At 36.9% G+C, this 12,137-nt stretch overlaps 1 protein-coding gene across 4 annotated transcripts in view; it reads left to right on the top strand.

Moving 5' to 3' along the window:
* Window positions 1-5,762, top strand: part of FERMT2 (FERM domain containing kindlin 2) — a 227,602-nt gene extending 221,840 nt beyond the window's left edge. For all 4 annotated transcript variants that reach the window (XM_053697594.1, XM_053697593.1, XM_053697592.1 and 1 more), the window contains one exon: window positions 663-5,762. In XM_053697594.1, the coding sequence (XP_053553569.1) occupies window positions 663-836 (174 nt within the window). In that variant the 3' untranslated portion in view covers window positions 837-5,762. The remainder of the gene's footprint in view (window positions 1-662) is intronic.
* The last annotated feature ends 6,375 nt before the right edge of the window (window positions 5,763-12,137 follow it).

Here is a 12,137-nt window from a genome sequence, read left to right as displayed (position 1 = left end):
GCCAAGATAACAAACTAAATCCAGATATAGCTATCTATATTTTGGCTTATGTCCCTAGACCAGTGTTTATCAATTCCAGTCCTCAGGACTCACAAATAGGCCAGCTTTCCAAAATATCTCAACTATAGAACAGGTGAAATAATCAGCTGGTAAGTAACTGTTTATTAACCTGCCCACACCCAAGGTAATCCTAAAATTTGTCCTGGTAATATGCCATGATGGCTGGAATTGAGAAACCCTGTTTCAGGTCTCTTTCCTTTTTAAAGGACCAGTAAATACAGTAAATTTGCATAATCAAGAAATGTGTGATAAGAAGACAATTCAACAGCACTTAAGTCTTCAAAAGAGTAGTAGATTTTTTTTCCTAACAAATTTCAGTTATGTATATTTCCACTCTGCCTTGTACCATGGGACGGCTATCAGCCAATCACAAATTCATGTACGTATATTCTGTGAATTCTTGTTCATGCTCAGTAGGAGCTGGTGACTCAAAAAGTGTAAATATAAAATACTGCACATTTGTTTTTAACGGAAGTAAATTGGAAAGTTGTTTAAAATTGCATGCTCTATCTGAATCATTAGTTGAATTTGACCTGAATATCCCTTTAAATGTGCTGCCTTTTCGGGGCATTCACTAAGAAAAGATGCTTCTGTGTTTGCAGGTGACTGTAGAGTTTGCAGATGAGATGAGGTTGTCCTTCATCTGTACAGAAGTTGACTGCAAAGTAGTTCATGAATTTATTGGAGGCTACATCTTCCTATCTACACGTGCAAAGGACCAGAACGAGAGTCTTGATGAAGAAATGTTCTTCAAACTCACTAGTGGCTGGGTCTGAATCTTTCTGGCTCGTCACCAATGTGATATCAATTTTCAAGAGCTATTTTTTTAAAGTATGCTGCTTTAAATGGAGAAGTAAAGTAAGCTTGAAATGTATCCACTCTACAAAAAAATGCATTTAAAACGATGTGTGCACTAAGGAGCACTTCCATTATTACATTATATGTAGCAAGTTCTGCTGATTATCAAACTGAAATGGCTGCAATTTAAGGACTATTCAGCTATTTGCTGCCAATAATCTGCAGTGTCTTGGATACCCTTTAGTAGTGGAAGGGTTAACCTTAAGCTAAGGACAGTGCAGAACGTAAGCCATTACTACAATTACCCAGGGCTTAATGAAATCTATTTATCAGGTGTAATGCATGAATTTTTATATTTTAATTTCTAATATTGACCTGGGTTTTTTTAACTCTCTCATGCCTTTTTGAAGGGTTTTAATCTGTACAACACATCAGGTTGACCTGTAATCTTCTACTTTGTTAAAACTCTAGTGGCCTTCAATGAAATCTGTTGTACTTATTGCATAATAATCCCTTTTAGCTTATGTTCTGTGTACATTGCACCGTATAGTATTAAAATATAGTATTCACCAGCATACTCACTTCAGATATGCAGCATTTCGTTAAAATATGAAGTAAAGGTCTATATGAAGTATACAGTTTTGTGTAACTTATGTACAAAACACAAATTTTATAAGATTGTACAGTTTTGTTTTTTTTGTTTAATTCTACTCACATTTGCTTTATATCTAGTATATTGCCATTTAAGTACTATGCTTTTGATGAATGTTTGTTTTTAATGTTATAGGGAATTTCACTACAATATTTCTTATGATAATACCCTTATGTTAGTTGTTACATTCAGGGTACCTGAGTGAGAACAGCCCAGGCTGTTATCCCAGGACTGAAAAATTGTCAGCAGTACCATCCTTTAGTATAACAAGTGCCCTTATGAAATGAGGGGGACAGACCTTGCCAATAAATATTCCTTTTTTTTTTTTCTCTAAGCTTTTTAATGTATATTCTTCTTAGATGATGGTGCAACTCAAACACTATGGGACTGATTGCAAATCTTTATTATAATATATATATATATATATATATATATATATATATATATATATATATATATATATATATATATATATATATATATATATATATATATATATATATACACATGCATACATACATACATACATACATACATGTATGTATTTTACAGTGCACTACAAACTTTTCAAAAGGTCAAAGTAGTGGATAAGGCCAAATTCCACAGTCAAAATTAGTTATTCAATAATTTATCTTGTGTTTAATCAGCACTGTAAAATAGCCTACAAAACCAGAGTGCTTAACAGAAGTACTTTGCTTAGAAGGGCCTTTGCTGACTTAGGCTATATTTTTTGTTTGTGTTGGTTAGTTAATTGGTTTTAAGTTAACAAAGTTTAATGTTTTTTCTTCTCCAGTGACAATCTTTTCCAGTTGCAAAGTTATAAAAAAAATTATTTAAATAGTTGAATTTGGGACATTTTTTCTCACTGGGAATAAAACAAGTCTATCACCTTAATTAAATATTGGTTGGAAACATTTTTTTTTTTTTTTATGGGAAAATGTAAATGTGTGCATATTAGAGTATTTTGTCACCTCCAGTTTTCAACTAACCTAAAAGGATTAGAATATTACTATTATTGAGGTAATAAATGGTTTGATTGTGACTGAAACAGGAAATTCTTTAGTATTCAGAATGTGTTGGGTACTTGAGGTATGGAGTTGATGAACACTTCAGCTGACCAAAATTGCACAACTTTAACCATTTTGATACACCCTAATCACACTTACCAATGAAGACTGGCCATTTTAAAGAAGGGCAAGCAGAACCACAAACAGTAAACACCATCTTTTCTAGTTGATATGACTCCTCCACTACCTGCTATATATTTTATTTTATATTTGATCTTTTTCTTTTCTTTTTTTTTATTATGTGCTTCAGACAGAATGTACTGTTCTTCATAACCCTTCAGGCTTTGTTTTGTGGTTTCCTGACTAGGCTGTTGGGGCAAATATATTTTCCCACATTGGCTCCGATGTGCCAAGAAATTAGCATTGCGTGCTTCAGCGTGAATGAAGTCTATGTATGAGTCAGTGCCGATTTTAGTGTATACTTAAATGCATCATTCATGTGGCATAATTTCTGCATTTCTATTAGTGTCCTGTTTGTTTGTATATGCAGATCATATTTTTAAAGGGTTAGTGTAGACCAGGAGACTTTTACCTTCAAGGCAGCTTTTTTACTATTAATTTGTGAGAATGTGTTTAGTGTTTAATGTACTGTGTTGAGCAAGTACTTTTATGCATCTTTTTATTCTCCGTTTGTCCTGGTGGCTTTCCTGTTGTAAGATGGATGGCTGCTGTTCAGTTTCTCTCTTCAGAGCCTTGGGTAAGAGCATATGTTTATCTCACATTTTCTTTTGAAGAAGAAAAGCTTTGTGGAACTCATTGGTAGCCTCCATGTCTGCCTCTCATTAGACCCCTATTGACATCCACAAATTATTTTAAAGTTACAAATGCTGCTCATATGTGGTCACTATGAATTCTTGTTGATACATATGTCTATGTAGTTCCTGTATTGAACTCCTGTTTGGAGTTAATGTGCCCCAAGTACAACTTGTCTTTTTGATAAACAATGTTTAGAGGGATTATGAGTTATCTGAGTGTGACGAGTCTATCCTCTCTTCATATCCTTTGAAATAAATGATAGCATCCCTATTGCTAAAAGGTATATTTAATTTTATTTATCTATGCTCAACATATTATTCAGCCTGTAAATGATGTCCTTCATATAAATGAGCTAGTTTATTTTACCTCCGCTCCATGCGATTTACAATATGCATCTGATCAGTGGCCTGAACCTTCTATTTCTCCTGCTTTTTAATTAATTGGAAGTTCAGGACCATTTATTAGTTCCTGACAAGTTGATTCTTGACTCTGTTCCACCTTTTTATTAAATGTATAGCTCATCAACCTAAAGTTGATTCTTTTATTTGGTGAAAAATAACTATTCTATGCCCAGAAAAAAAAGTGGAAGTGACTCTGATAACATAGACTAGGTCATTGATTTTCAAACAGAATTTGTCTTGGTCAACTTGAAGATGGATGTCCTTGAAATCATATGGGCAAGTCCCTTGCAGAACACAACTACAAACAGCTTTTTTTTAGCTGAACCTACATTAAAATAAATACAATTTAATTCTAAATATGTGTTTGCTACTCAATACTTCAGCTTGGAAGACCTTTCTACAATCACTGCAGACATCAGTTTAAAGGAAATATTTTTGACTTGGAATTTAGGCACTGTTCAAAAAGCATACTAGCCTTGAATGACATGATTTTTCAAACACTCAAAATTATATCAACAGAAAATTAAATTCAATATTCTTTGCTCCTTTTGGTAGCATGTTTATTATATAATGGCAGATGAGAATAATTTCCTGGATAAAGAAAATCTTGAAACAGGAAGGTGTAGACTTTTCTCTAATGATGTTAGTGCAATAGTAAAGGTGTCCAGATATCTCCAGCAGGGGCTTTCCTGTGGTGGATGGATTTTGTCTGCATTTTAGATTATTGCGTTCAATATTATAATTTATTAAAATAATGTTCAGCCAATAGTTTTTTTTATTAGATCCTAGTCTGTTTTTATGAATGAATTGAAAGATAATGTTCTACTGCTGTTTGTTTTTTGTTGTTTTTTTCTTTCTTTCTGGTTCCCAAGAAATATTATCAGTAGCCTGTGTTTATCCATTGGACAGACACACAGACAACTATTCTATTAAGGCTTTTTTTTATTCTGATTAACCATAGCTTAAGAGGTTACAAAATATGTCCTTCCTCATTTATCCGGACAAAAGCTAAAAAATGGGAATATTCTTTAAACCATGGATGTAGTTTGACAAATTACCTGGAGATATTGCAAAGGAAGTCTGCAAACAGACTGATTTGCCTCTTATTTGTTCATTTTAACTTGTTCACTAATAAAGATGCCTATTCTGCAGTGACTAAAAGCACATTCTACAAGGGGGGGGGGGGCAACAGCTCTTAGGTAACTCAAGCAGTTATCTCCTCTTTTGTGGACCTATAAAAGGCAGCACAGTAGAATTCTTCTAGTTTTGTTTTTGAATTACTGTACATTTAGATGTCCATGCCTTTGACCAAGTTTGTCAGATACGTTCTCCATTCTGCATTTGCTTCTAAATTAAAGCATTCTTGTTTTCAACATAATAGTATGAGTTTGAAGTTGATCATTTTTTTAATCTTAATTAGTATGCTTTTATTTTAGTGAGCCATGATAGACTTAAAATTAAATCATGCTTTCCTTAATACTTTTCCAAATCTTGGCTCCGTTCCATACGAAACACTTGCCAAGGTTCCTTCCCTTTCGATAACTGCTTTTTAACAAAGATGATATATAGAAGAATTGGTAGGCTTCTTATACCCAACTGAAAAGTTTGGATTACTGGCTTTAGGTTTCTGTCCAGACCTTTTTTGAAAGAGGCCAATCTTCACTAATGAGTGTTACTATTGGAACTGAGGTTATATATGAAAATGGTGAGTATTTTTAATTTACATTTATTTTGTCCATTACAAGTCTGTGTTTTTACCAGTATGCTAACACAAATCATAGATTCTTATGAGATCTCCAATGATGAATTCACAGGAGCAATTTTAAAACCTTTTATGCATTTTATGCTCTTTTAAATGCATAACCAAAAGTTTAGATTTCCATGCTCCTTTTAGTATAACTCCGTTGCTGCATAGAAGATTTTCACTTACAACAAAGAGTTTAAAGTATTGTTAAAACTTATGTTACATTTTAAAGTATGTATAAATGCTTTTTATTTTAAATAAATAAAAGATAACCCTTTATTTAATGAATTTGTGGACATTGTTATTTTAAGATCCAGACCAAGGTTCCAGAGTAGTGTTAAAGGATTTTTGAATAGGGAAAACCATTTATATTGTCAAAAAAAGATGTGGGTGAAACCAAGCAGAACATTCATGCAAAAGGTTATTCATTTGTAATACTCTGTGTGAAGATGGTATAGCCTTGTCTTCATTTATTCCGTGCCCCACAGGACTGTACCAGTATTTCTAATTATGTTTCACTTTCATGCTTTAGATCCAGAGTGGTGTATGACTTTTAATTGGTCAGTATCCATGTCTGAGAAGAGAGAAAACAAGAGCAGAATTAGTTTGAAGATTGAGAGTGACATGAGGGAAATCCTTAAAAGATATAAAACACCTTGTAACAGCAATAAATAAACATAAGTTTAGTGTTACTAGAAACAAATCCCTTAACATTTGTGAGGTTCCTTTTTAAGTGATAATTTTCACATAAAATCTTTTTTTTTCTCTAGAGTAAAAACTAAATGAACTTTTTCAATTGAAGCTATCATGGGCAAGAGGTATTTTCTTTCATATAGGTGGTGAGAGTCTACGAGCTAGTTACTGATGGGATATACATTCCTACCAGGAGGGGGCAATATTTCCCAAACCTCAAATGCCTATAAAAAAAAACCTCCCACCTCACTCATACCTCCATTTTAAAAACTTTGCCTCCTTAGGAAGTGGTGAAGCATGATGTGCTTAATTTCTGCAGTGAAAGGCACTTCTAAGCATATTGAAGCCCATTTCCTCTCTAAGTGCAGTGTTTGTCTGAGGGATGTAAAGGGAGTATTGCCTCATGATACCATGTTTTTGCCTATGGGAATGCTTTTCATTTAGCGACTTTATTTGTGGCTAAATATTTGTTAAGCTTGGTAGAGTCTGTGAAACATACAGGGATTTTTTTTTTTGAGCTAGTAATTTATTTATAAATTAGGATGCTAAGTATTATGTTGGTCAGATGGAATGTTGATATTCACACTTAGAGAGCTTTCATGCAGCATTATTTTATGAATCCGTTTTTCTTTTCTTTTTTTTTTTTTTTTATACATTTTTCCCATTCTCTTAAGCCTGATATATATATATATATTATATAGGAGTATGGATATAAATTTGCAAAATTAATTTAATTTTTTAAAATCTTGTTTTCTTTCATGTAATTGGCAAGAGTCCATGAGCTAGTGACGTATGGGATATACAATCCTACCAGGAGGGGCAAAGTTTCCCAAACCTCAAAATGCCTATAAATACACCCCCTCACCACACCCACAATTCAGTTTTGCAAACTTTGCCTCCCTATGGAGGTGGTGAAGAAAATTTGTGCTTGATTTTCTTCTGTGATATGCGCTTCTCAGCATTTTTGAAGCCCGATTCCTCTGAGTACAATGAATGTAAGAGGGATGTGAAGAGAGTATCACCTATTGAATTCTATGGTTTTCCTTGCGGGAAATCTTTTCATAGGTTCTCTGTTATCGGTCGTAGAGATTCATCTCTTACCTCCCTTTTCAGATCGACGATATACTCTCATATTCCATTACCTCTACTGATAACTGTTTCAGTACTGGTTTGGCTATCTGCTATATGTGGATGGGTGTCTTTCGGTAAGTGTGTTTTCATTACTTAAGACACTCTCAGCTATGGTTTGGCACTTTATGTATTAACTAGTCCTAAAGCCCGTTTACACAGGCCATTTTTCGCAGTACAGGGGTCCCACCCCTTACCTCTCTCTCTCCCCCTCTATTTTGCACTATCTCTCTCTCCCCCTCTCTCTTTTGCGCTCTCTCTCCCTGCCTCTCTTTTGCACTATCTCTCTCTCCCTGCCTCTTTTGCGCTCTCTCTCCCCCCTCTTTTGCGCTCTCTCTCTCCCCCCTCTTTTGCGCTCTCTCTCCCCCCTCTTTTGCGCTCTCACCCCCCCCCTCTTTTGCGCTCTCTCCCCCCCCTCTTTTGCGCGCTCTCTCCCCCCTCTCTTTTGCGCTCTCTCTCTCCCCCTCTCTTTTGCGCTCTCTCTCTCCCCCTCTCTTTTGCGCTCTCTCTCTCCCCCTCTTTTGCGCTCTCTCTCTCCCCCTCTCTTTTGCACTCTCTCTCTCCCCCCTCTCTTTTGCGCTCTCTCTCTCCCCCTCTCTTTTGCGCTCTCTCTCTCCCCCTCTCTTTTGCGCTCTCTCCCCCTCTCTTTTGCGCTCTCTCTCTCTCTCTCCCCCTCTCTTTTGCGCTCTCTCTCTCTCTCTCTCTCTCTCCCCCTCTCTTTTGCGCTCTCTCTCTCTCCCCCTCTCTTTTGCGCTCTCTCTCTCTCCCCCTCTCTTTTGCGCTCTCTCTCTCCCCCTCTCTTTTGCGCTCTCTCTCTCCCCCTCTCTTTTGCGCTCTCTCTCTCCCCCTCTCTTTTGCGCGCTCTCTCTCCCCCTCTCTTTTGCGCGCTCTCTCTCCCCCTCTCTTTTGCGCGCTCTCTCTCCCCCTCTCTTTTGCGCGCTCTCTCTCCCCCTCTCTTTTGCGCGCTCTCTCTCCCCCTCTTTTGCGCTCTCTCCCCCCCCTCTTTTGCTCTCTCTCTCTCCCTCTCTTTTGCTCTCTCTCTCTCCCCCTCTCTTTTGCTCTCTCTCTCTCCCCCTCTCTTTTGCTCTCTCTCCCCCTCTCTTTTGCGCTCTCTCTCTCTCCCCCTCCTCTTTTGCCCTCTCTCTCTCTCCTCCTCCTCCTCTTTTGCGCCCTCTCTCTCCTCCTCCTCCTCTTTTGCGCCCTCTCTCTCCTCCTCCTCCTCTTTTGCGCCCTCTCTCCCCTCCTCCTCCTCTTTTGCGCCCTCTCTCTCCTCCTCCTCCTCTTTTGCGCCCTCTCTCCCCTTTTTATTGCTCTCTCTCTCCCTCTCCCCTCTTTTGCTCTTTCCTATATCTTTTTGTCTCTCCCCCTCTCTATTTTTCTCGCCCGGCCGCACTCCCGCCCAGCCACGCCCACTTTCACCCCACCGCCACAAACAGCATGTCAGGTAAGGCCAGGTGTGTTTGTCCTCATGCTGTCTCTACTGCGCATGACAGCTTCGGACAAACACACTTGGCCTTTTATATTATAGGATGTAAAGTTCTAAATATATGTATTGTACTTATATTTGCCATGAGTCAGGTTTATGTATATTTCCTTTTGCAGACTATCAGTTTCAAAATTGGGAAAACATATTTAGGAAGTTATTTTTTCTTACCTGGGGTATAGTCTCTTCTTCAAAAATTGACTCTTTTCATTAATTTTGCGGGCAAATTAGGCTTGCAAGGCCGCAAAATGCTGATATTTATTGCGTCATTCTTGGCGCAAGAATTTTTTTTGCCACAAAGGTACGTTCGGTGATGCAAATTCGTCATTTCCGGTATCTTACTTGATGCCAGGTTTCCTTGCACAAGGTTGCGTCTGCCATGATGCGAGTTGCTTCATTTCCGGATGTTTGCGCCAAAATATTTCATTTTGCATTGCGCTTCATTCTTGGCGCCAAATAATTTGATTATTTAATCCCCACTTCCTATATGCCTCTTGTCTTTTTCTATGCTCAGAGGGCTATGCTGTTTTTTTCCCATTCTTGAAACTGCCATGTAAGGAAATTGATAATTTTGCTTTATATGTTGTTTTTTCTCTTACATTTGCAAGATGTCTCAATCTGATCCTGTCTCAGAAACCACTGTTGGAACCCTGCTGCCTGATAACAGTTCTACCAAAGATAAGTGTATCTGTTGTAAATTAGCAGAGATTATATCTGCAGCTGTAGTATGTAACAGTTGTCATAAGCTTTTACATGCAGAGAATGCATCCATCAGTACTAGTACAATGCCTGTTGTTCCTTCAACATCTAATTTACATGATATCCCTGTGAATATAAAAGATTTTATTGCTGATGTGATTCAGAAGGCTTTGTCTGCTATTCCGCCTTCTGATAAACATAAAAGGTCTTTGAAAACTTCTCATAAAGTTGATGAAATTTCAAATGACCGACAATATACTGAATTCTCCTCCTCTGCGGTAGTTATGTAGTTGCAGTACAGCTGTACTTACAAGACTCGTAAAAGCAGCTGTAGAGCCATAACGCTTTTTCACTCATAACGCAAAACTCGTAATCTAGCCGACTATTTGTGAAGAAGGCATCTAAGCTAAGGAGCCAGACTATTTTTGGTTCAGACCCTGGACAGAATTTGTTTATTGGTGGGTGCATTTAGCCACCAATCAACAAGCACAACCCAGGTTGTGATCCAAAAATGAACCTGCTTCTAAACTTACATTCTTGCTTTTCAAATAAAGATAGCAAGAGAATGAAGATTTTTTTTTAGAAAAGGAGCAAATTATATAAAGTTGCTTAAAATTGTATGCTCTATCTGAATCAAGAAGAAAAAAAATGTGGGTTCAGTGTCCCTTTTAGTAGACTTCATAGCATTTTAACACTTTCACTATTAAAGAAAAATGATTCCATTTAAAATATAAGGGGGCTCAGCGTAATTTTAATTAAGGAGATTATATCCTTAGACCTTGCATTATGTTCTTTTATTAGAGTGAGTACCCACTTTAAATATGGAGTGTCATACAGTTTTTAAGAAATATTTTTTCAAAAAACTGGTTTATGTGTAATTGCAATACAAGGATTTGTGATGTAAGTTTTTCCAGAGCCATTCCCCATCTTTGCACAACCAATGTTGTTATATTAATATACTTTATAACATTTAAACCTCAAAATTTCTCCATGTTTCTAAGCCATTACTGACAGCCTTATATCACATGCCAATAGTCCTTAAAAGGGCCTTTTGTGGGGCATTGCCCCAAAGAAATTAGCTCTTTCATGTAATTGGCAAGAGTCCATGAGCTAGTGACGTATGGGATATACAATCCTACCAGGAGGGGCAAAGTTTCCCAAACCTCAAAATGCCTATAAATACACCCCCTCACCACACCCACAATTCAGTTTTACAAACTTTGCCTCCTATGGAGGTGGTGAAGCAAGTTTGTGCTAAGATTTCTACGTTGACATGCGCTTCTCAGCATTATGAAGCCCGATTCCTCTGAGTACAGCTAATGTCAGAGGGATGTGAAGGGAGTATCACCTATTGAATGCAATGGTTTTCCTCACGGGCTATCTGTTTCATAGGTTCTCTGTTATGGGTCGTAGAGATTCATCTCCTACCTCCCTTTTCAGATCGACGATATACTCTCATTTACCTCTACTGATAACTGTTTCAGTACTGGTTTGGCTATCTGCTATATGTGGATGGGTGTCTTTCGGTAAGTATGTTTTTATTACTTAAGACACTCTCAGCTATGGTTTGGCACTCTATGCATTAATATAAAGTTCTAAATATATGTATTGTACTTGTATTTGCCATGAGTCAGGTTCATGTATTTCCTTTTTGCAGACTGTCGGTTTCATATTTGGGGAAAATAAACATATTAAGAAATATTTTTTTCTTATCTGGGGTTTAAAATTGTCTACATTTTTCTTTGCAAATTGCAGGCAGGATTAGGCCCGCGGGTATGCCAAATGCTAGACTTATTTTGCGTCATTCTTGGCGCGATAATTTTTTGGCGTGAAAGTACGTCCGATGACACAAGTTCATCATTTCCGGCGTCGTAGTTGACGCTAAGTACCTTGCACTTGGTTGCGTCGTTAGTGACGCGAGTGTGTCATTTCCGGATGTTGTTAGCGCCCAAAAAAATTTCGGTTACGTTTTGCGTCATACTTGGCTCCAAATATTTTCATTATTTAACATCGCATTTCTATTTTGCCTCTGTTTTTTTTCTATGTCAGAGGGCAATGCTATTTGCATTTTTCTCCCATTCTTGAAACTGTCATATAAGGAAATTGACACATTTTGCTTTATATGTTGTTCTTTATTTTACATTTTGCAAGATGTCTCAATCTGATCCTGTCTCAGAAGTATCTGTTGGAGCTTTGCTGCCTGATGTCAGTTCTACTAAAGCTAAGTGCATTATATTTCCGAATGTCATTTGTAATAGTTGTCATGATAAACTTTTACATGCAGATAGTGTGTCCATCAGTAAATAGTACATTGCCTGTTGTTGTTGTTCCTCCTTTTAATGTACGTGTTATACCTATGAAATTTAAAGAATTTGTTACTGATTCTATTCAGAATGCTTTTATCTGCTATTCTGCCTTCTAATTATTATAAAGGTCTTTTAAAACTTCTCATAAGGTTGATGAAATTTTAAATGACCGACAACATAATGAATTATCCTCCTCCTGATGAGGATCTATCTGATTCAGAAGATCCTTCCTCAGATATTGACACTAAGTATTTCGTTCTTTGCTAAAAGTGTTAATTATTTTGGATATTGTGGAAACTAGTCCTCTTGATATTAGAACTAGTAGTAAATTCTGTTTTTAAACATCCTGT

The sequence above is a fragment of the Bombina bombina genome, chromosome 1 (genome assembly GCF_027579735.1).
Source record: "Bombina bombina isolate aBomBom1 chromosome 1, aBomBom1.pri, whole genome shotgun sequence".
In the NCBI taxonomy this organism is placed as follows: domain Eukaryota; kingdom Metazoa; phylum Chordata; class Amphibia; order Anura; family Bombinatoridae; genus Bombina; species Bombina bombina.
This window is presented reverse-complemented; position numbering and strand designations above follow the sequence as displayed.